The sequence below is a fragment of the Mytilus californianus genome, unplaced genomic scaffold (assembly GCF_021869535.1).
Source record: "Mytilus californianus isolate M0D057914Y unplaced genomic scaffold, xbMytCali1.0.p SCAF_15, whole genome shotgun sequence".
Classification (NCBI taxonomy): domain Eukaryota; kingdom Metazoa; phylum Mollusca; class Bivalvia; order Mytilida; family Mytilidae; genus Mytilus; species Mytilus californianus.
Window position 1 is genome coordinate 6463117 of NW_026262637.1, and position 26034 is coordinate 6489150.

The 26034-nt window shown below is 32.1% G+C and overlaps 1 protein-coding gene across 4 annotated transcripts in view; it reads left to right on the forward strand.

Moving 5' to 3' along the window:
- LOC127725276 (CNK3/IPCEF1 fusion protein-like) overlaps positions 1 to 26034 on the forward strand; it is an 83549-nt gene that overhangs the window by 13253 nt on the left and 44262 nt on the right. For all 4 annotated transcript variants that reach the window (XM_052232148.1, XM_052232149.1, XM_052232151.1 and 1 more), the window contains exons 4-11: positions 81 to 210; positions 2225 to 2341; positions 4442 to 4501; positions 5019 to 5087; positions 5895 to 6163; positions 13437 to 13720; positions 16127 to 17097; positions 25766 to 25833. In XM_052232148.1, coding sequence (XP_052088108.1) covers positions 81 to 210; positions 2225 to 2341; positions 4442 to 4501; positions 5019 to 5087; positions 5895 to 6163; positions 13437 to 13720; positions 16127 to 17097; positions 25766 to 25833 — 1968 coding nt within the window. The remainder of the gene's footprint in view (positions 1 to 80; positions 211 to 2224; positions 2342 to 4441; positions 4502 to 5018; positions 5088 to 5894; positions 6164 to 13436; positions 13721 to 16126; positions 17098 to 25765; positions 25834 to 26034) is intronic.

Here is a 26034-nt window from a genome sequence, read left to right on the forward strand (position 1 = left end):
ACTGTAAATAGTTTAAACCAGGTACTCCTTCATTTTATTGTTATAATATTTGTAAATGGTTATGTGATGTATATTTTTAGAACTCCATTTGAGGCTATTTATGAATTGTGTCTAGTAAGGAATAGTATTGTGAAGATTGGGATAGAACTAGTGTCTAATTCCCAGCGTGAGACACAACTTACTGATATAGAAAATAATATTATCAAATCAGTAAGTATATATAACTATAGAAATACATGGTAAAATATCCTCTGCATTTGAACTTTGGTTGATAGTTTTCTCATTGGCAATCATACCACATCTCATTTTTTGTCTCGTCTGCAACGAAAATAGGGATTGCTTTTCCAGCAACGGTGATGGCTCTGGCGTCAACTATTGTTAAGTTTTCTGCTTAAGTTGGTTTGATAGGAACTACATGTGATAGATTATTGATATTTGATATAAAGTTGCATTACTATCAAAACATATCAGTTTAACGACTATTTTGAGTCCCTGACCCCTAGAACATGGTAAATTGAATTTGAATTAATTAGCACTTTTCAATGTTATGTTTTCTGCTTAAGTTACTTTGATAGGATCTACTTGTGATAGATCAATGATATTTTATATGAAGTTGCATTGTTATCAGTACATATCAGATTAGCGACTATTTTGAGGCCCTGCCCCCTAGGACATGGTCCAGTGACTTTGAATTAATTAGCAATTTTCAATGTTAAGTTTTCTGCTTAAGTCAGTTTGATAGGATCTACTTCCAATAAACAACGATATTTTCTATAAAGTTACATTACTGTCTGAACATCTCAGTTTGTCAACCATTTTCAGGCCCTGATCATGGTCCAGTGACTGTGAATTAATAAGCCATCTTGCTGTCCATCAGATTGTCTTTTTCTGAATTTTATGCCGATAGGCAACACATATCTCTGTATCAACAGTTTATTTTATAAAGATTTCTCTGAGCAGCCTTGCTAATAGATATACATGTCGATACATGTATGTTTTCTAATCTATTTGTAGATCTATGTAATCTACTAGACATGATAGACAATAGCCATGATTGATTAAATTAAATACTGGTCTCTATTAGACTATAGCTAATGTCTTATGATTATATGAAGGATGTAATTGAGTAAGATTTATAATACTTTTTTATTTTCGAATTTAAGCCACTTACAAAGTAGCCTTGTCATATGTGTACCTTCTCCTTTTTGTCGAGTTTGCAACATTATGTAGCAGAAACAAGACTTTAATGATCTTACATTCTGTCAGCAGCAGCATCAACATTTAGGTTCAAGTTTTTTATGTCTAGCAGCGTCAGAGGGTTTAATAAGTGTTACCCTTGTCCGTACATACATCCGTCTGTACATAAGTCATCCCTAAAATAGTTCCCATTCTCTTTATATATGGAAAAAATGGTGAATTTTTCGTTTCTGTTCTCTAACTTTAGTTTGCCTCTACCAAATATTATGTAACTTATACACAATGCTTATTACCTTAAAACACAGATCAAGTTCAAATTTGAATGGTGTCACTTTTACAGCTCTCTAGTTACGTCTCTTAATGAGGTTATATGCAAGCATCATTCTCCATTTATTTTTAACATCAATAACTTCGTCACACCTTGTGAAACTGCATGTAGGACAGAAGCTTTTTTTATGATCAAAAGATAGTATACAGAGCAAACTTTTGAAAATAATTTTCTTCATTTCTGTATTTTACTGACAAAAAAACTTATATATCTTTGACAGTAACATCAAGATACAGTCTTAAGGTTAAGGTTTTTCAGACATCAATAACTTTGTAAAATGTTATTTCAATTGATAAAATTTGGACCAAAGCTTTTTCATGATCAAAAGACTAAATCCAGAATAAATTTTGGAAATATTTTTATTTCAATTTTCCATATTTTACTGATAAAAAGACTTGTTTTTTTTTCAGTTAACACTTAATACAGTCTGTAATCAAGTTTGTTCAACATTTATAACTTTGTCAAACCTTCATAGAATTTTAAAAACCTTTGGGAAAAAGCTTTTTTTTTATGATAAAGAAATAATGTCTGAAGAAAATTTAGAATTGTTTTTATTCATTTATCTGAATTTTACTGATTTAATTTTTGGGAGTCAACATTACACTTTTACAGCAGTGATAGCAGTCAAATCACGGGGGTACTGTGGAACCCTTAAGGAATTTGTTAACTTCTATTGACTGCATGAATTATATTTAACAGTGTGACAACTTGTCGAAGGTGTGTGATGAATTAGTTATTAAGAACAGAGACCCATTGGTGATACAGCCAACATCATTAGAGATAGCCATCATTAGGAAGAAACCAGGAGAAGAACTGGTAAGTATTTTAATTTTTTTGAAAGCAAATGATTTTTGAAAAGAGAAAAGGTGTCAAAATATGTTGAATGTTTGAATCGTATGTACTGGTGTGTGTTTTGTTATTCAGAGAAATTTATAAAGTGTATGATTGTATTCAGATTATTCCAATTAATTATATCTTTATTCAAACAGACAGTTTAATTGGTGAATGACGATGTATTATTTTCCTTTTACTTTATGATAAGTTCTTTAGTTAATACACCAATCTCGTGTTGTTTTTATGTAGCTGTGGGGGCATTAAGTTTTACCCTTGTCCGTCTGTACGTACGTCCGTACGTCCCATAATTGGTTTCCGTTCTCTAACTTGAGTTTGCCTCAACCAAATGTTATGAAACTTATACACAATGCTTATACCACAAAACACAGATCAAGTTTGAATTTTGGTGGTGTCACTTTAACCATTCTTGAGTTATGCCCCTTTATAAATGGAAAAAATTGCAAAATTTTTAGTTTCAGTTCTCTTACTTAAGTTTGCCTCAACCAAATGTTATGAAACTTATACACAATGCTAATTACCACAAAACACAGATCAAGTTTGAATTTTGGTGGCGTTACTTTAACCATTCTAGAGTAATGCCCCTTTATAAATGGAAAAATTGCAAAATTTTTAGTTTCCGTTCTCTAACTTAAGTGTGCCTCAACTAAATGTTATGAAACTTATACACAATGCTTATTACCACAAAACACAGATCAAGTTTGAATTTTGGTGGCGTCACTTTAACCGTTCTAGAGTAATGCCCCTTTATAAATGGAAAAAATTGCAAAATTTTTAGTTTCAGTTCTCTTACTTGAGTTTGCCTCAACCAAATGTTATAAAACTAATACACAATGCTTATTACCACAAAACACAGATTTTGTTTTTTAATTTTGGCGGTGTTACTTTAACGGTTCTAGAGTTATGCCCCTTTATAAATAATTTCTTCTAAATATCAAGTAATTTTTAAAATTGGGGTTATCTTCCTTTGTCCATGATTATAGTTGAATCAACTACAATCAATGCTTTATACTATATATGCAATGTTTAATTTTGACTTCCACTGATAAAACACAGATCAAGTTGAATTTGAGTAGTGTCACTTTAACCATTATTGAGTTATGCCCCTTTATAAATCGAAAAATTGCTAAATTTTTAGTTTCCATTCTGTAACTTAAGTTTGCCCCAACCAAACATTATGAAACCTATACACAATATTCATTACCACAAAACTAAGATCAAGTACAAATTTTTTGTTTCCATTTTCTAACTTTAGTTTGCCTTAACCAAATGTTATGAAACTTATACACAATGCTTATTACTACATAATACAGATTAAGTACAAATTTGGTGGCGACACTTTTACCATTCTTGAGTTATGTCCCTTTATAAACATAAAAATTGCGGAATTTTTCGTTTGCATTCTCTAACTTTAGTTTGTCTCAACCAAATGTTATAAAACTTATACACAACAGTTCTAGAGTTATGCGTGTTTACAAATAGAAAAATTGCTGAATTTTTAGTTTCGGTTCTCTACTTAAGTTAGCCTCAACCAAATGTTATGAGACTTACACACAATGCTTATTACCACAAAATTTTTGCCGTTCTTCAGTTATGTCCCTTTATAACTATATGATATGCAAGCGGGGGCATCATCTGTGTCCACATGTGGACACTATCCACATTTATTTAGGAATGAGTTATATACTAGGTTGACCTGAGGTCAAGCATCTTAAACAATGCCATCTAATAATCAGTTCTTACTGTTACTTAATAAAATAAGTATTGTGACATAGGAAATTTACATGAAAATGCACAAATTTGAAAGTTGTCTATATTAGATAGTACACACTCTTCTAAACTATTACTGATAAGATAAATTTCTGTACACTCTATAACTCCAGCCATTTATTTTGTATCTATAACCTATTTGTAACACATTGAAAAACAGCAGTTTGAATATTTACAGACTGTGGAACCTAAGTATCAGTTAAATAAATATAATGTTTGATCATCATGATCATGTATGTTTCCTGTAAGGCCTTTTGATTATTTGAAATTGCTATAAATTGATTATATTAACAGGGAATAACTATACAGTCAGCGTATTATGGTATCCATGTAGTTGGTGGAATCAAGGAAATGGTAGGTGATCCAGGACATTTATATTTTGTGAATCTACTCTAAATTTATACATTTTTAAAAATTTTATTCTTGTAATAAGATGTGACAAGATAGCTTGAGAATTATTATGACATTGTATTAAGTTATTGATATGTAACATTTCCTGAAATATCTTTAGTTAATTTCACAGTTTAGTCTATTAGAATCAATTACAAATACACACAATCAATTCTATAGAAATATCAAAATTACAATTCATAAGCTCTTTGTAATCTTCCTGTATGCAATAGTTTTTCACATTATTTATTGAATATTATCAACATTGTTATTTGGGCTGTATATACTTGTCATGTAGAAATTAATTGAACAACATCTGATCAGTTTATACTGTCATAAAAAAAAGGTAAAGTTTACATGAATGATTATTAGTATATGAAATGGCAAAGGCATAGAATAATACTTATTTATGTAACAAAATTTTCTTGGAAAACAAATCTATACTATAAAGCTGTTATTGTACTATTTTAAATGTTTGTAGTCTCCGGCTGATTTATGTGGGAAGATAGAGAAAGGTGATGAAGTTATACAAGTCAATAACAGAACTGTAGTAAGTTTCAACAAACCACTACAATGTCAATCATTTTCACTTAGTTTAATTAATTGTGTTAGGGGAGATAATTTTAAGACATTCATTGTAAAGATAAATGTTCAGTTGAAGGAATGATTTAGTAGTCATATAACATGCATGTTAAGGACAAAATATAGACAATATACCAATACCATCACTTATATGATTTAATTTCCTAAAACATAAGTAAGAGTCATTTTTGGATTTGTAGGCTTTCATTTTAATCTAATCTGGTTTAGGACAAAGGGAGATAATCCCAATGTACCAGAGTCTAATTGATGTGGATGTATGCAACTCCTGTTGATTATTTCAATTACATTATTATCAAACCTACAAGTTTTGTAGTTTGGTACCTTCATGGCACATTGACACAAAGAATTTAGTGATAAACAATTAAATAACTAGTGAAACTAGTATTGTCATGGCAATTTTTAATTACAAAAACAATGTATAAAGAATACAAACATTAAGTGTAAGGGGTGGATCCTGTTATTATTAAAAGGAGTGTGAATAAAACAATGTATAATATTCCAATGATATCTATGTTGAAATGTAAAATCATATATAAAAGGATAACAAACATTCTGGTGCCAATAATTGTTGTACATTTCTAATGGAAAAGAAGGGATACAGTTAACAATTCATGACACAAAATCAATAAACACTGTTGTAAAACTCAAAGCAAAGGAACAGTGCTTTTACTACTTTTTGTTCTATGTTCATGTCTACATAACTTTTGTTTAAAGACTTAAATTGATTTTTTCCAATACTTTGAAACCTCATTAGGTTGGATGGCAGTTGAAGTCACTTGTCAACATTCTGAAAGAAAAACCCAAAGAGGTAACCTTGTTACTAAAAAAACGGCCTCACCATATAAACCCATATGGCCAAGTACCCAACAAGCGTAAACAGATGAACAAACACCATGCCCAACAGATCTCTACTCTACCTAAATCTCTGAAGAAACGTAGATCTCGCGAAGGAGAACCAAAGAATCCACGACCATCTCTACAGGAATTTGTCAACCCTGGTAGTAACCTGTTGTCAGTCGTAGGGTGAGTTATCAGTTTTATATGTTTACAATGTCCAGCACTTTGGTAAAGTTTTTTTGCCTTACACTGAACATGATGACTTTTCAAGGTGCATTAAATGTCCATTCTTTTTCTTGCTTTGTCTTAGTTATTTGTGAGCAAGAAGCATTAAATGTTCACTGTTATAGATTCCCCCGTCATGAGTTTACACAAAGAATAAAGGGTCTAGAAGTGATACTAATCACTGCTTTGGTAAATGACTTGCAATGAATATTCATTTGACATTCTCAGTCTGTGTACAACAATTTGTGTGCAATGATCATGAAATATTATCCTTTTCTATTTTGATTTGTTCTACCATGAGTGTGCAAGGTCAATACTAGTGCTTCCATTCTAATTAACATTCCTATTTTAATTTTGAACCTCAACACAGTTTAACAAAAGACCACATTGCACACCTCCACTCTAATAGTTGGGCTATATTGCAATTATTATACCCTCAATTTAAAGTTTGGCTATCATGCAATCACCATGTCAGTCAGGGGTACTACTTGTACAAGTAATCTTTATTTACTTGAAGAAGCAAATAAAATATACTTATATAAGTTAATTATAATGTTTGAATAATCTCCCCTTAATTTTCTTAAAAATTTACTTGTATAAGTGAATTTTTTTTTACAATCCTACAAAAATTCTCAAGTTTTAAGATGTAAAATCATGCCTTTAACAATTTTTCTCTGGTTAGCTCATAATTTTTGATAAGAGTTCAATGTTTCATCTCATTAATTCAACAAAGAAACTGATTGCGCAAAGATCTTAATTATTTGCGCAAGGCCTTCAAAAATTGCTCCTTGGGGGCTTGTAAATGAGCAGTGTTCTGAAGATAACAGACAAATGAGATTTTCATTGTCCATGAAATTACACTTAAATGATTAGTAAAGACATTTGCAAAGGACAGACAATTCAAAATTCTGTTAGAACAAAGAAGTTCTAAGAATTTAAGAAAAGAAGATGGGATGACTTTTTTACTTGTATAAGTAAAAAAAATCTGAATGTCTAAGGGACATAATTAGGCCAAAAAATAATTTACCTATACAAGTAAGTAAAATACACTTGTATAAGTATCCAACAAATTTACTTATATAAGTATATTAGTATTTACTTCTTCAAGTAAATAAAAAAATTACTTGTACAAGTAGTACCCCTGACTGCATGTATGTCAATTCGACTGACTGTCTGTTTAGTCAACAAATATTTGTGTCGCATGTTCTAAGAAACAATTAAACATAATGACTTCAAATTTGACCTGCAGCTTGACAGTGGTAAGTTCTAAAATGTGATCACTTTTTAAATCTGTCTGATACCGTCTTTTGGTGTGTATAAAAAGGTCTCATCCATAGTACGCACCCACTTTTTCGCCCTTGAAGCTTGAGAAAAATAGTTTCTTCTTGTGCTTAACACGCAGGGACTTTCTGGAAAAATCCCAACTTGAAACTAGGTAAAATGGGTCCTTTGAAAAGTGATGTTTTTCAGAGACAATTTGAACTCCAGTCCTGGTTGAATACAGGATAATGAAAATATTGTTGCAGAATAAATAATTTAGTATAAACGATGTTTGATTCTTTATTGTTTCCAAGGATGTGTTTGATTGAGAACAACAGGAAGAGTTAAATCAGGAAGTTGTTTAAATGCAAATCGCAGTCGGTGAATCTTGTACGGAATATGGAATCATTACAAATATTCTTAACTACACAATAAATACATTAATTGTAATATTCATGTTGATAGAGTAGTGCTGAAATAAATATTAATCCCTGCTAATTTTATTTATTGTTTGTTGGTACTCATTGAATCGTTTAATCCGGATTATCACACCCTTATTGAATATCAATTAGGAAGTCTAATCATTGTCAAAACAAAACAGACAGATCAATTTTGTTCCTTAATCAAATATGTACAGTTTAAAATGGCATTGACATGTCTGCAATTATGATTTGTATGAAGTTTTTTTTTTAAATATTACAAAGTAAAAAGGTGTTTGAAATCATCACTTTATTTAACTTTACAATGTTAAAGAAAAGTCACATGACATGTGATCACCTGATACTACGAAATTAAAAAAAAGAATGGCGGTCGCTATCATCAAACAGGCGTGTTTTCAGTTTTCATACATTTACCTTCTGTATTCTTTGTTAGAACACATATACAAAGTAAGTAATAAATTCGGGGAAACATCTACAATAATTTGGTCATTGACAGAATCCTTCATCTCTGATTTGGACATGATCAAATGCAACTTCAGGGTGGCAACGGAGAACACAAGAAAACACAAAAAAACAACTACTAAAGCATTTAAATGATTTTTATTTGCATATAACATTACAAATCAGATACAAAAAGGTACAAATATACATGTAAAACAAATAAAAATCAAATTTATGCTATGAAAATATTCATGCTATGAAAATATTTTCCTCCTGACCACCTGGTTTCTTGGTTTGACTTCGGCCTGAAAAAAGTCTAATGAATATTGTAGCCATACATTATACGCACCCCCCTTTCCAGAAATCATTCCCAGGGTAAAAACCTGCGTACTATACACACCTTAATTTTTTCAGAAATTACTGAACAGAATGACTTCATATTTATTCAGCAGCTCAACATTTCTTTGAAAAATTTATAAAAAGTTTTGATGAACTTTGGACAGATAACATATGTGCGACATTGGAACTCTAGATCTGTTCTTTTATTTGTTTACATATGCTTTTCTAGCAAGAAAATAAGTTAAAATGGAAAAAATTAAATCTGACTAATTGCTTACAATTATGAATCCAGTTTAAATTTCAATGATTGGGTGATAGCATTTCTTTCAAAGAAATTGTCCTTAAAATGATCCTTGCATACAACACGGCTGCTGTTATTTAAAAGTGTCAGTATTTTATTTGACACTGGTATTTTGTAAAAATTCTTTTTCATTAATCTTCCTGTTGTACAATTAATAGCTGGATAAAAGGAGCATGTTAGTTGATGTGTTGTGTAAATAGAACTACTGGGGATTCATTATTATTCATGGGATACCAATTTTCGTGGATGTTGTGGGTAAAGGTAAAAAAAGAATTGAAATGTTACAAATTTTCTAAAGGATTGTATGCAAATTTTGGCAAAACAACAAAATGAAATACCCATGAAAATACAAGTTTTCCTCAAACCTCGAAAATTGGTAGCCTCGAAAATAAATGAATCCCCAGTTGTAGAAAATGGAATAGAGAGATTGAAGTCATACTACAGACTAAAACAACTCTTCCACATCATGCACATGTTCAACCATAAATATTTGAAGAAATAAAACAAACCATCTCTTATTCCATTTTTAAGGATGTTAATTTTAAACATGGATGCAATTAGGGTACTCCTCATTACATAATCATGGATTGTTTGGAGGTCAGTTCAAACCCATTTTTCTATGATTCAATATGGGTTCAAAATTAAATTGGTGGAACTATATAGTAAATAAGGATACATCTACAAAATAAACCCAGAATGGAAACTTTTGTCTGGATCATAAATAAACGTGGGTGAAAATACTGTCCAAATAGGTACAATTTGGGTGCACTCGCGTTAGAGCACCAAAATATCTCATCTCCCTTGAACACACAGGAAGTTCAAATTTTCAATTTTTAAAGCTCTCATATTTTTCAGAGTGGGAAAAAGAACATGACAAATGTTTGTTGTCCCAACTGCAAAGTATAAAAAGTGGCATCTGTCTGTGTATCCATCAATCAGATCTTGCCTGATTTTTAAACAAAAAAAAAGAAATTTATATCCAAGGTTTATGTTTATACTGTATCAGTTATGTCATGGATATGTTCAAAAATCTATGCCAATCAAATGGTTTTGAAGGAATTATGTCACTTGGAATGTTTGTGCATCTGTCCCTCAGTCCATCCAACTAGTCTTGCACAGGCTCTCACACATATAATTTTGCCAACTTTTTATGAGATTTATATCAAAGGTTTATTTCAACAATTTCTCAACTAAATTGGAAAAAATCAGTGCTTACCAACTGTTTTTAAAAGAGTTATGCCCCTTTGAAAATATAAATTACAGTCAAAACTGCATTGTAAACATTGCAATTAAGGATGTTTGCTACTCTGTTTCAAAATATCAAGCTTTTTAAAGACTGATATAAGTTGATAGTATATAAAAAAAGAAACTAAAAAAAGCAGAAAAAAATGAAGGGTACGTGTGCTTGTTTTCGAGATATAAGCCATTGAAAATTTGGCGGGAAATAATTCTCTCTAGATTTTCCATACATTTAACATTGGCACCTTTTTTCTTTCAAAAATGATGAAAAAATAACAAGGATTTTATAAGATTTTCAAAGATGCCATTTTAAACTATATGTAATCAAATTATGGAAAGATTTGATTTGATTTGATTTTTGGTGTTTTAACGCCACTTTTAAGCACCGCTTTTGGGCTATTTCGTGGCGGCCAGTTTTTATTGGTGGAGGAAGCTGGAGTACCTGGAGAAAACCACAGACCTTCGATAGGAAAACTGACAATCCTAGTCAATTAAGATTGGAGTCTCAGTGTTGACTGGCTAGTGATTACAGTAGTAACTACTTAGACCACTCGGCCACCGAGGCCCCAATTATGGAAAGAAAAGTAGGGGTTAATGGGCAATTTGTTTTAATGGCACTACATGGGTAAAACCAGAGGAACCCGAACATCTGACAAAAATTCAAAAACCCAGAGGAGCGAACATCCTTAAGATTGAATATCAGCTTTGGTAAATTATTTATATAGGAGTTCTGTTTCTTGGAAGAGTAGGTGTAAAAATGTATGCCCCTTATCAAATATAGTTGAATAAATGAACATTTTTTCTGTGTAAACTGACAGTGTTAATTCAATTTGATGCTCATGCAGATAGAATGATGGCATACATGTACCTTACTTTGTATTTTATTGTTATTAGAAAAACTGATAAAACTGATGTAGTACAAAAATGTAATATTGTTTTTACCAAACAGAGTTAATAATGTGAAGTATATTATGTAAATAGAATATTTATACTGTAATACTAATATCCCAATAGTAATATCCCAATAGCTGTGCAAATATAGCATTACATATTTGAGAGATAGGGAAGTTACGCTGCCTGTCATATGATTTATATGATTGGGATAAAACTTTGGTTGAGATGCAGACTTCCTAGTTAAAAAATATTTGTCTTACACTAGTAATTTGATACTTGATAAATAGATTAAGTATTTGTCGCGTTCATTGGTTTAAACTAATATTTATTTTATTTAATTAAGATATTGCGCAAATTACTTGTTAAATTGGAGACTCTGCAACTTACAGTTATAGTGAGGATGTCTTTCATGTGCAGATAGGGGTGTCCTGTTATTGCAGGGGGAAAAGAGGGGGGGGGATTTTGTCAGTAATTTAAGACAGAAAAGATAATTTGATAGTGTTAGGCGATAAAATGAATGTTGAACCAAGTATGAGAACTTCAAAAACCATGCCCAGTTTGTCCCAATTTTCCTATTTGAATAGCAACCAACAGGTATTGCCAGTTCTAAATTTCATCCCTTCTCAAGTTGTCGATAAGTATTGCCTGTTATTATAACCATGTACATATGTACTGCAGTCAAAGTTAGGAAAGGGCATACACAGAAATCAGCCTGTCTGTCGACCCACTTTTCAAGACAAAATTATGGTTTTTAGTTCTGTTTTATTCTATTTTTGCAGAATAAATTATTAACATGATGATGCTGAAGATACATTAAAATGTTTATGTCTGATTATGATAGTAGGGGGCATTAGGTTTTTTGATAGATGCATCAGTGCCGTATCAGGTTAAATTTTTTGTTAAAAGTAGGTTACAAAAAAAGGCTCAATGAATGTAACAATGACATAAATAAGTAATCTATGGGTATTTTGGTCATTGTGTTACTGAAACGTTAGTGTATACTCTACATCGTTTTTTCCTTATATAAATAGATTGTAAGTTGTTTACTGTTGTTTGAGGCTCATGCACAAACAATATTCAAATTTAAATTGGAATGTGCAAAGTTATGGCTCATGTGCATTCAATGAGAAATTGATTTTGATTGATAGCATCATTTTATGTCCATCCATCCATGTATCTGTATTTTTGTTTACGATGGTATGTGTATAAAATTATAATATGTTGTAAGGTATTCAACACTTAAATCAGAAGATTTAAACTAAAGGTAAACGCTATTTTATTAGTTGATACATATTTTGTGTTGTTCTATCTCAATGGACTGCTTCAGTACCTGTGCCATTGATAATATTGATGAAATAGTTACTGATCATAGCTGGTGTGAAAAAACCTTGACAATTTTTATGTATCTTTAACAAATTGAGGAGAAATTTTTTCCAGGTCAATGCATTATCTTTTTTAAAAGTAATATTTATAGTGATAAAAAGAGAAGTACATATTTTGTACCTGTGTCACCTATATGTGAGATAAGTTATATAGATTATATAAGTGATTTAATTGATATCTGGTGTGGGTGAAATATTTTTAAACAGATATATTGTTGTTGCATTTTATCTTTCTGTACAAGGTAGGTTTGTTATTGTTATATTGAATAGTAGAATATTGTATTATTTATCTTTTCTCAGGTGTAACAAGAGTTGTAAGTTTAAGTGTCAATGTTCTCAATGAGATCATTTCAACAATTGATACTGTTGTCAATGTGTATGATTTTTTCCTTTCCCTAATTTAATGGACAAAATAAGGAGAGGGGTGAAATATGAAGTGTAAATTTTTAGAAAAGTACAAATGTATGGTAAATAAAGGGTACCAATAAAATATAGAAAAAATTAACGATAAGAAAGTTTTGGCATATAGTAGAGACTTTATACACCAGCACATATCAAGAAATTTAAAAAGAGAAGTTTTTTACATGGAAAAGGGGTTCCAGTCTAATTTTGGATTAAAAAAAAAATTCCAAAGAAGCAAACACTCCAACCCCTTGAACCCTCTTGATCTTCAATGGGACTTTGCCTAATGTCAACTTCCATGGTGGATACAAAGTCTGAATACTAAACATAAAAAGTTTCAAAATAGTAAGAAAAAAAAAATGAACAAACCTGATACATACTATTATAATATAATATACAATTTTGACTGAATTGACTGTTAACTTATATTTAAGTAGTCAGAAGGTTTATGCCTCATGTGTACTTGTTTGTATTGCTGAATAAACAATTGGTATATGTTGATGAGTATAATTTTAAAGATTTGTGTTTTATTTTAGAGATGAGAATGAGAATGCTTCTGATGACAAAGAGGATATAAACGATATAACTGATGATGGTAACGATACAGATAACGACGTATTCCGTAGTGGATCGGAATCTCCACAGTACACACTTCCTGTTGTAACTAACACACAACATCGACGTGCCACAGTCAGCGGTGGTTCTCCAACACTCAGTAGAACACTCCTGATTATAGAGGACCCAGATACACCGACCAGACCGAAGTCATTTACTATTACTGCATCAGATATCCCTCAAATAGAATTAGAAACAGTGCCAGGTATGCAGTAATCTGGGAGTAGGGAAGGGGTTGATGGGTTACATATCCCTCAAATAGAATTAGAAACAGTGCCAGGTATGCAGTAATCTGGGGGTAGGGAAGAGGTTGATGGGGTACATATCCCTCAGATGGAATTAAAACCGGTGCCAGGGGTATGCAGTAATCTGGGGGTAGGGGAGGAGGTGCATTTCCTTCAGATAAAATTAGAACCAGTGCCAGGTATGCAGTAATCGGGGGTAGAGGAGGGGTTGATGGGGTACATATCCCTCAGATAGAATTAGAACCAGTGCCAGGGGTATGCAGTAATCTGGGGGGTAGGGGAGGGGGTTGATAGGGTACATATCCCTCAGACAGAATTAGAACCAGTGCCAGGGGTTTGCAGTAATCTTGGGGGTAGAGGAGGGGTTGAGGGGGTGCATATCCCTCAGATTGAATTAATACCAGTGCCAGGGGTATGCAGTATTCTGGGGGGTAGGGGTAGAGGAGGGGTTTGTCGTGAAAATAGCGCGAACTATGTTTCTCTTTTATTGTACTTTCATTTGTCGATGTCAGTACGTTAGTGACCTTGGCTTGGGCGGAAGTCGAAATTAGATGTTAGTAAATGGTTGACTTGAACAGCTATTATATTTATATATGGCCACTACAGGGTTGAGGGGTGCATATCCCTCAGATAGAACTAGAACCAGTGCCAGTAATCTGGGGGGTAGGGGAGGGGTTCAGGAGGTGTATATCCTTTAGATAGAATTAGAACCAGTGCCAGGTATGCAGTAATCTTGGTAAGGGGGAGGGGGTGCATACCCCTCATATATAATTAGCACCAGTTCCAGGTATGCAGTAATCTTGGGGAGGGGGGAGGGGGTGCATACCCCTCATATAGAATTAGCACCAGTGCCAGGTATGCAGTAATCTGGGGGTAGGGGAGGGGTTTAGGGATGCATATCCCTCAGATAGAACTAGAACCAGTGCCAGTTATGCAGTAATCAGAGGGGTAGGGGATGGTTTGAGGGGTGCATATTTACTCTTAAGAAAGGACTAGAACCAGTGCCAGGTATGCAGACATCAGAGGGAAGGGGTTAAGGTGATACACATCCCTCAGAATTGGAATTAGTGCCAGGTATGCAAGAATCTGGGGGTAGGAAAAGGGTTGGGGTTTTACACATCCCTCAAAAAAAATATAAGATCCAGTTCCAGGTATGGAGAAACCTGAGGGAAGGGATGGAGGAGGTATCAGAACATAGATGAGTTTGGTACGATAATTAATGCATCTCTATATGATAAATCATTGATTTTTAAAATAAGATTGAAGTCATTTTAACCAGGCTTGAATTTGAATATTGTTTGTTCCCCTCTCAAAACGACCCCAAAAATTTGCCAAAATTGAAAAAAATAGTCAGCTTCCATCCATCTGTCAACAGTAACACATGGTTGAGGGAAGAAAGCTCCCTTTAAAATTTTGAAAAGTTGGTTGTGCTTTATTATGTTTTGTTTATGTTGTGCTATAATAGTCCTGTCTCAGGTTTGAGGAAAGTTTATCTCTCAGAAACATGTTAAGCCCCAGCACATTCTTAATGTGTCTGGCCCAAGTCAAAAGCTTAAAGTTGGATGTATTTTTATATACATACACATTCATGATCTGACAGTGGCCAGATTATGCCACCACTTGTATCAGAATCTACCAACTATAATCTACATCAATGTAATATCAAAGCTTATACAGTTTCAATAACTTGACTTTGTTTATATCAACAATCTTTTCCTCATGCTACTTTTCAGGCTCTGAAACAGTTTATACATAGCTATCGTTGCTATATAAAATTTAAGTTTCATCCATACATTTAAAAAGTCTTGGCAACAGAGGTTTCAACAGTATCATAATCATGATAATATACATTTTATTTACTTTTCAATTTTTAAATGATTTTTTTTTTTAAAAGGAAGCCTTTGACTAAGATTTATATAATAAATATTGACGTACAATGTAGTTTGTCATTAGAGATTTTAAATATTTAAACTTATTCAGTATATATTTTGGAAAATATTGACAAAAAAAACTAAATAATTCATATTACATTTTCCTGGTTCCTGTTTATGGAGATCATGATAAAATTTCTGTTGTTGATTCACAATAGTATTTTTTTTTGTCATAAAATTTTGTCAGTTTCCATATTAGAATCATGTTTGTTATCAGTAAATCCAAGTTACATTTTTCCTGTTTCCTATTTTTCTTAGATTTTATGATAAAATCTTAGTTTTTGCCCCATTAACAGACATACTCATTGACATCTCTGTTAAATTAACAGGTCTATTGTTTACATGTCTTTAAGTTAACGGGTCTGTTATTTAACAGATGCCTTGTGAATAAACTTCTAGAATATATCAGTAAAAAAATATATCTTATAATTTTAGGTGATGAAAACGGCTTTTCAAAGTTTGGAGATAAGAACAAAGTGACAGCCCAACAGAAAAGACAGGATTTCAAGCAGACAAAATCTGTTCCTCAGTCCATGGAATATGGTGTCAAGTCTGACACCTCGAAAGCTGATAACACAAGAACACTTCAAAACTTGAAAAAGACAGTAGCCTTACTTGAGGTACCATCACATTTTCAGACTCCACCCAGGTGTGTGGTCAGCGACTCCATGGATAGTCTTGACGAACAATGGAATAACGATTTTTCAATGACATCATCACAGGAAACTCTGACAGAACTAACTGCTAAAATCTCAACATTGACAACATCAGCCAATGAAAATGACACAATTGATGATGAGAATGAAAACGAGGCTGACTTTGATAATTTGGTAAATGATGATGGTTGTGATAAAGAGGTCAGTTCTGTGACACATTCAGAGGACAAGAGTGGGGAGGAGGCAACTCAAGCAATAAAGGGCATTTTAAAACATTGTGATAATGAAGAAAAAGAAGAGAAAACCTGTGAAGAAAATAGTTTATCAGACAGTAGAAAACAAACACAGAATACTGAATTAGATCAAAAAATTCAGGAGGAAGTCAAAAAAATTTCTCAGTCTCGCAAAGAACATGACAAAAAAGAGATTTCTGGTAGCGATAATTTTCAAACAGAACACGTTAGGAAGGAAAATTCTGAAAGAGACAAAAATATCGCAGGTGTCCACGATATTGATGAAGAAAGGGATGTGAGAAAACAAAACAATGAAGACATCAACCATTTGAGTAGCAGTATAAAAAAGCAACAGTCATCATTGCCAAAATCAGCTCCTAAAGATTTAGATGCTACCTTTGTTGATTATGATCGACATTGGAACACTAGAACAACCTTGGCTCATGAACATAAACATAAAAATGAACCACAGCTGGTCAAGATCAGGAAGTTAGACTCAGTCACTGCAGTAGATAGGGTAAGTTAGTCGCAACAGACAAAATATTGATTGATTGATTGATTGGTGTTTAATGCCACTTTCAACACTATAGTGCTATTTCATGGCGGTCAGTTTTATTAGCTCACCTAGCCTAAAAGGCCAAGCGAGCTTTTCTCATCTTTTGGCATCCGTCCTTCATCCTTGTCCGTCTTCGTCGTTCACTTTTTACATTTTGAACTTCTTCTAGAGAACCACTGAATGGAACAAAACCAAACATTGCATGAATATTCCTTATGAGATGCTGACCAAGTGTTGTTACTTTGAAGCCGATCCATCATCCAAGATGGCCACCAGAGAGAGACTGAGTTTAACATAGGACCCTATGGGAAATACATACAAATGTCTTCTTTTAGAGAACCACTAAATGGAATGAAATAAAACATAGCATGAACGTTCCTTATGAGGTGCTGACCAAGTGTTGTAACTTTGTAGGCGATCAATCATCTAAGATGGCTGCCAGCAGGGGGACTTAGTTTAACAAAGGACCCTATGGGAAATACATACAATGTTTTCTTTTATAGAACCACTAAATAGAATGAAACCAAACATGGCATGAATGTTCCTTATGAAGTGCTGACCAAGTGTTGTTACTTTTTAGTCAATCAATCATCAAAGATGGCTGCCAGCGGGGAACTTAGTTTAACAAAGGACCCTATGTGAAATACATACAAAAGTCTTCTTTTGAAGAACCACTGAATGGAATGAAACCAAACATGGGATGAATGTTCCTTATGAGGTGCTGATCAAGTGTTGTAACTTTGTAGCAAATTCATCAAACCAAGATGGCTGCCAACGGGGGACTTAGTTTAACAAAGGACCCTATGGGAAATATAACAAATGTCTTCTTCTGGAAAACCGCTTAATGGATTGAAACCAAACATAGTATGAAAGTTTCATTTGATGTGCTGACCAAGTGTTGTTACTTTGTAGCTGATTTGTCATCCAAGATGGCTGCCAGCAGGGGTAGTAAGTTTAACATAGGACCCTATGGGAAATACATACAAATGTTTTCTTCTAGAGAACCACTGAATGGAATGAAACCAAACATGGCATAAATGTTCCTTATGAGGTGCTGATGGTGTTGCTACTTTGTTGCCGATTTACTGTTCAAGATGGGCACCAGGATTTTTTATTAAATTACGGGGCCAATATAAAACCAAATTTGGCCTCAATCATTATAAGGGTATCTGTTATGATTTTAATCTATTTTTACATGATTTCCAAAACCAAAGTAGAATCAGGTGAGCGACACAGGCTCTTGAGAGCCTCTAGTTGGTGGAGGAAGCTGGAGTGCCCGGAGAGAACCACGACCTTCGGTAGGAAAACTGACAATCCTAATCAATTAAGATTGGAGTCGAGTGCAGCTGCCTCGTGCAGGATTCGAACTCACAACCACAGTGTTGACTGGCTAGTAAATCAGTAGTTTGACTACTTAGACCACTCGGCCACCGAGGCCCCTAAGACATAAGATGATGAAACTTGGAATGAAAGGGATCTGTACCTTTAAACATATTGATTCATGATAAGGATGTAAGTAAGCAGGACAAGTGTTGCAATAATCTTCATTAGGTGTTATTCAAATTTGCAATTTCATAAGAATTTCTATGAGCATAGTTGGATATTTTTATTTATAGCTCACCTTGCCCAGCTCTTCCCATCACTTGGCTTCTGTCGTCTGTCATCGTCCTCCATTGTCCCCTGTTCTATTCTGAAACTATTGGCCACAATGGTCATTGGGGTATATAGTTTAGAAAATGTGGCCAATGACCCTGCCTGCAAACTAACATAGCAGGAAAATAGAACCTTGGGGTAAAATACAAGTTTTGTCTATTATCTTGAAAACTATAATAGATACAGAGAAACTTAATACAGCAAAAATGATCAGCAAATCAAGGTCTACTAATATAAAGTGTAATGGCTGAAATTGTCAGTCGACTCATTTTGGAGTTATTGCCCTTAAATGACCAATATTATCATTTTTTTTGCGTTTTTGCCTAATATCTTCAAAGCTATAATTATAGATAAATAGAAACTTTTAAAAGCAAAACTAATTAGGAAGACCAGATCTACAGTCTTAGGTCATAAGTGTTTCATCTATCGGAATTTCCCTATTATTTCATATAAAATTTTTAAAAAAAATTCTACTGAAAATATTTCTTGTCCAAATTGAATGATTTTTTTTATTTTAAGGGAATAGGGAATCACTTTTTAAAGACAAACATGAATTTTTGTACTAAAAAATCATATGGCTATGAAGGAAAAAAAGACACTTAATTTCAATATTTATATACAAATAATGATTTCTCAGTAATGACATATAAAAATATTTCATAAGGTAATATAAAAACTGTACACATCTGTTAGTTTAACATTATCATTTTCATCAAAATCGAACATCAAATAAGTTTTTGACAAGTTTTAAATAAAAGTGTGTTTTTTTAGGAAATATAATAGGGGAATTTGGGATAAGTGAAAAACTTTTGACCTGAGAGTACAAATAATTCAACATGGCTAATATCGTGGGTTCCTTATTAGATTTATTGCTCTTTAATGACGATTTTTACCAATTTTTTGTGTTTTACCTATTATCTTGAAAACTATAATAGTCAGTATTGAGTAAACTCCTTACTGGTAAAAAATACCAACAAAAAAGAGGTTTTTGTCATGAATTACTTGTCTACAATGTCGCAGAGTGTAAAACATAGACCAAGGTGAGCGACACTGTGAGTGAGGCTCTTTAGAGCCTCTAGTTATTTTTGCAAAAAAAATACTAATTTTAGAACTATATATCTTTGTGAATGGACTTGTTCCTGTTACAGGGGTCCTATTTATGTGTAAAGAAATAATTTCTTTCATAATAAACATTATGAAAGAAATTAAGGAAATTAATGTTAATTTGAACAGCTTTATATGGTCATTATCTAGACTAGTAACTTTCAAACAGTCAGAAGTTAGTTAAACATTTAAAGATTAAGTTTTGGAAATGAAATCAATATAAAAGGGAAATATTTGTGACAATAATTAGAATAAATGGCCTTTCATTCTTTAGTTGTTTGATTTTTAAAAAAAGCAGATTCAGTTAGGGAAATATTTTTATCATTGATATAAATAAAAAATCAATATGCATTTAAAATTTTAACAGTGTATTAAGTGAGAAATGTTTCAAATGTAAAACTGTCTTTCAAATTTCTCTTTTATCTTAACCAAATCAAATTTAACTTCTATCTTGACTAATTATTTTACTTGTAGACATTTACAATTTATACTTCATATTTGTTCTATATATAGGTTAGTCTCTGTAACCTTTACACCTTTTGCAAAAATTGAAAAAATCACATAATGTACTAACAAAATAAACTTAATTCAACTTTATAACAATTTTAAAGTAACTTATTTTTTTTTTCTATTGTTTAAGTTGATATTCTGAATCATAGGGTTTTGAACGAGTTGCCATATCAAAATTGGAAACTCAACATGTTCAATTATTACAATGTTACCAGGAACCTGCACACAATCAATTTGATTTTAGAAAAATAAAAAAACTTAGGGAAGTTGTAGATGAAAATCTAACAGTACTAATTATTTTGTTAATCCTAAGGAGGAAAACTAGTAGGTATTGAAACCTGTCCATAGAAAACAGCCTACCAATTTCCACTCAACATGCTCAATATTTAAACTTTTTTTTGTAAAGATATTGAACAAAATTTTTTTTTTCCTTTAAAAATCAATGGGAATTACAGTTGCAAGTTATGTGAAATAAAAAAAGAATTTACACAGCAGCATGGACAAGTTGAAAAATCTGAAGTGTTAATGTCTACTCTCTCACACCCACTGTAAAAGGGGGAGGAGTTAAATTCTCCTTCGCTTTAGTGCAAGTTTTCACAGTTTGTTTAAACAGTGAGCTAATTCGTTTCTCTTTTATTTCCCCTACTTGAACATGTACATCCCGTTATTGTTATATTTTAAAGACAATCGAAATAGAAAAAGTATAATTATTTATAGGGGATGATTAATGATTAAAACCAGTGACCTTCACTTTTTAAGCTTTTGATAATTTTCATCTTCCTTATGATTAAATGAGAGAGGAATAAATATACCTGTGTAAAGTAATTATGGTAAGTTGAGACCATCAGTAACACTACAATTTACTTCCTGGTTTTACTTGAAGCATCAATGATATGACTTTGTTCGTAACCATAATTAAGTTGCAGTTATTTATATGCTAATGAATATGTAAAAAGTAAAGTTGTCACTTTGTACTTTGATTTAGCCCTTTGAAATTTTCTATTTAAAAGTAATAAAATTGTATATGTCAAAAATATTTTACCTTGATTGAAAGTTGAACAAGTTGTCAAAATTTGTAGGGAAATTTATTGTTTAAAAAGTTTTTTTAACAATGCATTTGTCAATAATATGTATATTTACAAGTACAAGTTAATCTGTTTCACATCACATACAACAGGAAGTTTGTATGTTAATTACTGAGTTAATACCTTAGATCCTTAAACATTGGGATTACATCTTCTGTTGTATGATATGTCTGTGGATATATTTAATATTATTTTAATTCTTATGTTAAAATAAAATAATACATAAATGGATAAAATGTGACCTCTTACAACTAAATTTATTGTGAAATTTATTCCTGGAAATATTTTACTAAATTTTGTGTAGTTGAAATTTCATTGGATATATGCAAGACATACTAAGATATAATTATATATAATTTAAGTAAGTATTAACTTGTCAAACACAAAAAATATTGTGTTTTTTACATCGGATGACCGTGAGGGCATTCCGGTGTATTGTTGCCACAGACATTTCTACCCATGTGACATTTGTTTTTGACTGATAACAGTATAATTACGGGGATATTATCGTGTACAAAATAACACTCCTTATCGCTTGTTATATATTAATTTTATCAATAAATATTCATGAAAACAATTTTTAAGGACATAGATAAATGATATGAAAATGTTTTGTCGTGAGAAATATATATATCAATAACAAATCAAGAATAACGAAAATTTCTGTTAACACATGCGTAAGAATATCTCAAGAACGTTGTGTAACAAACGCGGGAAAATATGAATGCCTACTCAAATCTATTTGAAAAATGGATTATATGTCCACCATGCACTTGCACTGCACTATCATTAGAATAGTAGAAAAGAATGATATACAAATGGGTGAAAATTATATATAACTGTAATGCAAATATGAATATAATATATAACAACAAACTGATAACTGAGTATACTGATAACAAATGATTATATCACTACAATATAATAGTTATTATGGTGAGGTTGAATTCTCTTGTCATTTATTCATCATTCACAAACAAACTTGTCTCAGAAAAAATATATCTATGTACCCTAACCTAACTTTCAGGTATAGAGATGTGATTTTTTTTTCTGAGACAGGTGCTTGTGACCATTCACCAGAACTTGCGGTCATCCGATGTTCAGTACTTCAGTACTTTGATTAACATTTTTAATAAGCCTCAATTTCAACTTTCAAATAATAACAACATAGATTGCTTTGTACTCTCTGAAAGTCATAGTCCAGGCTAGTTCTTGTACAGGTTTCTAGATGATCAAACACTTAGGCTACTTGTTCAGAGGTTTAATAGAAATAAGAAGATGTGGTATGAGTGCCAATGAGACAACTCTCCATCCAAGTCACAGTGTGTAAAAAGTAAACAATTATAGGTCAAAGTATGGCCTTCAACACTGAGCCTTGGCTCACACCGAACAGCAAGTTATAAAGGGCCCAAAATGACCAGTGTAAAACAATTCAAACAGGAAAACCAATGGTCTAATCTATATAAAAAAAACGAGAAACGAGAAACACTTATGAACCACACCAACAAACGACAACCACTGAACAACAGGCTACTGACTAAGGACAGGTGCAAACAAATGCAGCGAAACAAAATTAACAAATTAATTAAACAGTAATTGGCCATGCAGAAATAATGGAGAGAAGATACCAGATTGGAAAACAAACAAAGAAAGACCAACACCATCAATGAAAGACCAACACCGTCAATGAAAGACCAACACCGTCAATGGAAAAACAATGATCCACAAAACAAAGAAAGACTAACACCGCCAATGGAAAAACAAGGATCCACAAAACAAAGAAAGACCAACACCGTCAATGGAAAAACAAGGATCCACAAAACAAAAAAAGACCAACACCGTCAATGGAAAAACAATGATCCACAAAACAAAGAAAACTAAAGATAGAGCAACACAAACCCCACCAAATACTGGTGTTAAACTAAGGTGCTGTAAAAGGTTAGCAGTTCCTGCTTCACTATTGACACCCTCCATGATACACCCATTATTATAAACCTGGTAAAGCAAACATTAGATCGTTGGCAAACATCTGAAAACTTCAGGAAAACTTCAGTGACACAATTCATCCAGTAGAATTTCTTCCAAAGATTTAAACAGACTGTGAGACAAAGGGATGCTAATCCAGCAGCAGCAGCAACAGCCTTAAAAATTTGTTTAAAGCTTTAATATTAAATAATTCAGAGGGTAGGAGACCTTGATACGTCTTACCTTGCAACAGATACCTTATGTTAAGAAGTTTCTGTCTGATATGGCCTTTGTCCTTTGTCCTTGAACTCATTTCCTTGGTTTGTTTGTCAATTTTGAGTTTTCACTGTTGTGCAAAGTCTGTTTCTCAGATAGGTTAAATATGTTTGTTGTATTGAATTATTGTTTAAATTAATTATTTTTTAATTAGTTTGTGCAAAACTTCCTTATGTTTAAATCAGTAAATTATGCAGAGCTCAACATGTTGGCCATTTAGAAATAATTTTTAAAATAAAGAAAATATTTCTGATCCTGTTCATCACCTTAAATTTGTAAAGGTAAACATTTTTTTTTACAAAATCTTCATTTTTACCTGGTGACACATTTACGAGAAGTTTACAACTTCAAGCTAAACAATTTGTCGTTGCAGGTAATATGCTTATCTTATGAGATATTTAAATTGATCCTCAAAATTAATTCATTGAAATAGAATTGGTCAGTCTGTAATAAGATTTTAACAGATTTCTCCTACGACCACAATTTGCATCATTTACCTTGCTGTAGTTTCATAACAAACAAAAAAAGATTTACATAAAGACAAAAATTGAAATGAACTCATTTAAAAACATTTTTCTACTTAAAATCCTTTAATTTAAAATCAGATGTTTTTATGTCCTTGTTTTGTCTTTCTAAAAATGTTGGCCACTGAATCAATTCTTACTGTGTCTATTAAGCCTCTGAAGATAGGAGCACCTCTGAATGACAGAATTTGGTTTCAAGAAAGATAACTCAATTATCCTCATAGTGATTGATTTTTTGTCAATTTTTTTAAGAAAAAATTAAAGAGATCTTTTCTGTATTGTATGTCCTTAAATGAAAGCTGAAAAAATACAGAGAGAATATTTGTAAATTCTTTTTAAAGATTGTTAGAGCCTTTAAGGTAGATGGGGTGTCTAAATTATAATCCATAGAATTTTTTAATAATTTGCCAAAGCGTAGTTTATATCATGCTTTTTAAAAAATAATAATAAAAAATATGGGTCACGGGGCTTATTTTCACGCTACAGGTTATGCAAAATTGACAGATTTTGTATAGATTATGCATGGAAAACCCAATTTTCTGCCAAAAAACGAAAACTACACCATAGAATTTTGAGATAGAATATGAGAAGATAGCTCTAATAGTATGCTTTCAGATAAGAAAAAGAAAAAATAGGGTCACGGGACCCGTTTTCTTGCTACATAATAAAATAGGTAAATTCCTAACACATTCTATTGTAAAAGTAACTTTATCTGAATTATCTGCCCTTACATTTGAGTTGCCTCCCCTTATGTGGCAAAGTTGGAAAAAATAGAATCAAACAAAAGTATTCTGTTTTTTTGTAATATACAACCATAAATATGATAAGATATGTTATTTTCTATATTGAAATGAAAATTCTTACTCATGAATTACCTACTACTCTCAAAATTTGCACCTTTTATTAAAGATCTAGACCGATTGTCTTCTGGTATTTTAAAATCCAAGATGGAGGAAGACACCCTATCTACCTTAACTCAGGTATGTCTTTTCTAGGAATATTGCTTGCAATGGTAATATTATTCTTTCCACTTAAAAAGTAATAACAGAGAAATTCACCTGAATGTGATCTTCTTAGTAGCTGACCTCATACAAGGGATAGTGTTTATTATTGCCATCACAAGGCTTCAAATGGCATTATTTATTTTAAACTTCATGAAAAATATCTTATGAAACTGGGAGACAAATGGAAACCAAATAGCTTCATTAGTTGAAAACTCCTCTCTGTTAAATATTTTGCAAGCAAATCTACCTGAATTTTTCAATAATTTCCTGAAATACACTTTCTAAGTAGTAAGACCATTGACCCATTAAAGGATGAGTTGTAGTATGTGTGACACTGCAGATACTTATAAACAATACAAAGTTTACATCATTCAGGAAACAAGATACATCCATATCATCTTAGATAAACAGATTATAACATGTATTTAACAATTAGTTGTTAATTACAACAGTGATTTCTACTTATAGTTATATTACACATGTTACAGGAAAACAATTTTAATTGTAGGAGAATAAAAAGATTGAAGGAAATTCTACACAGAAAGACCCTAACGGTGATGACCAAAGTCAAGTCAGGTATGGCTTTATAAGATATAATTACTTAGACAGTATTATGCTTAAAAATAATAACAGGGCAATTCACTATTCTGCATAGATGTAAAGATAAGGAAATGAGGTATAATTGTCAATGAGACAATTAAACAATGGCCTAATTTGTGCTGAAAATAGCAAATGAAAAACAAATAAAGTAGACAGATTATTTTTCGTAGCTTACCG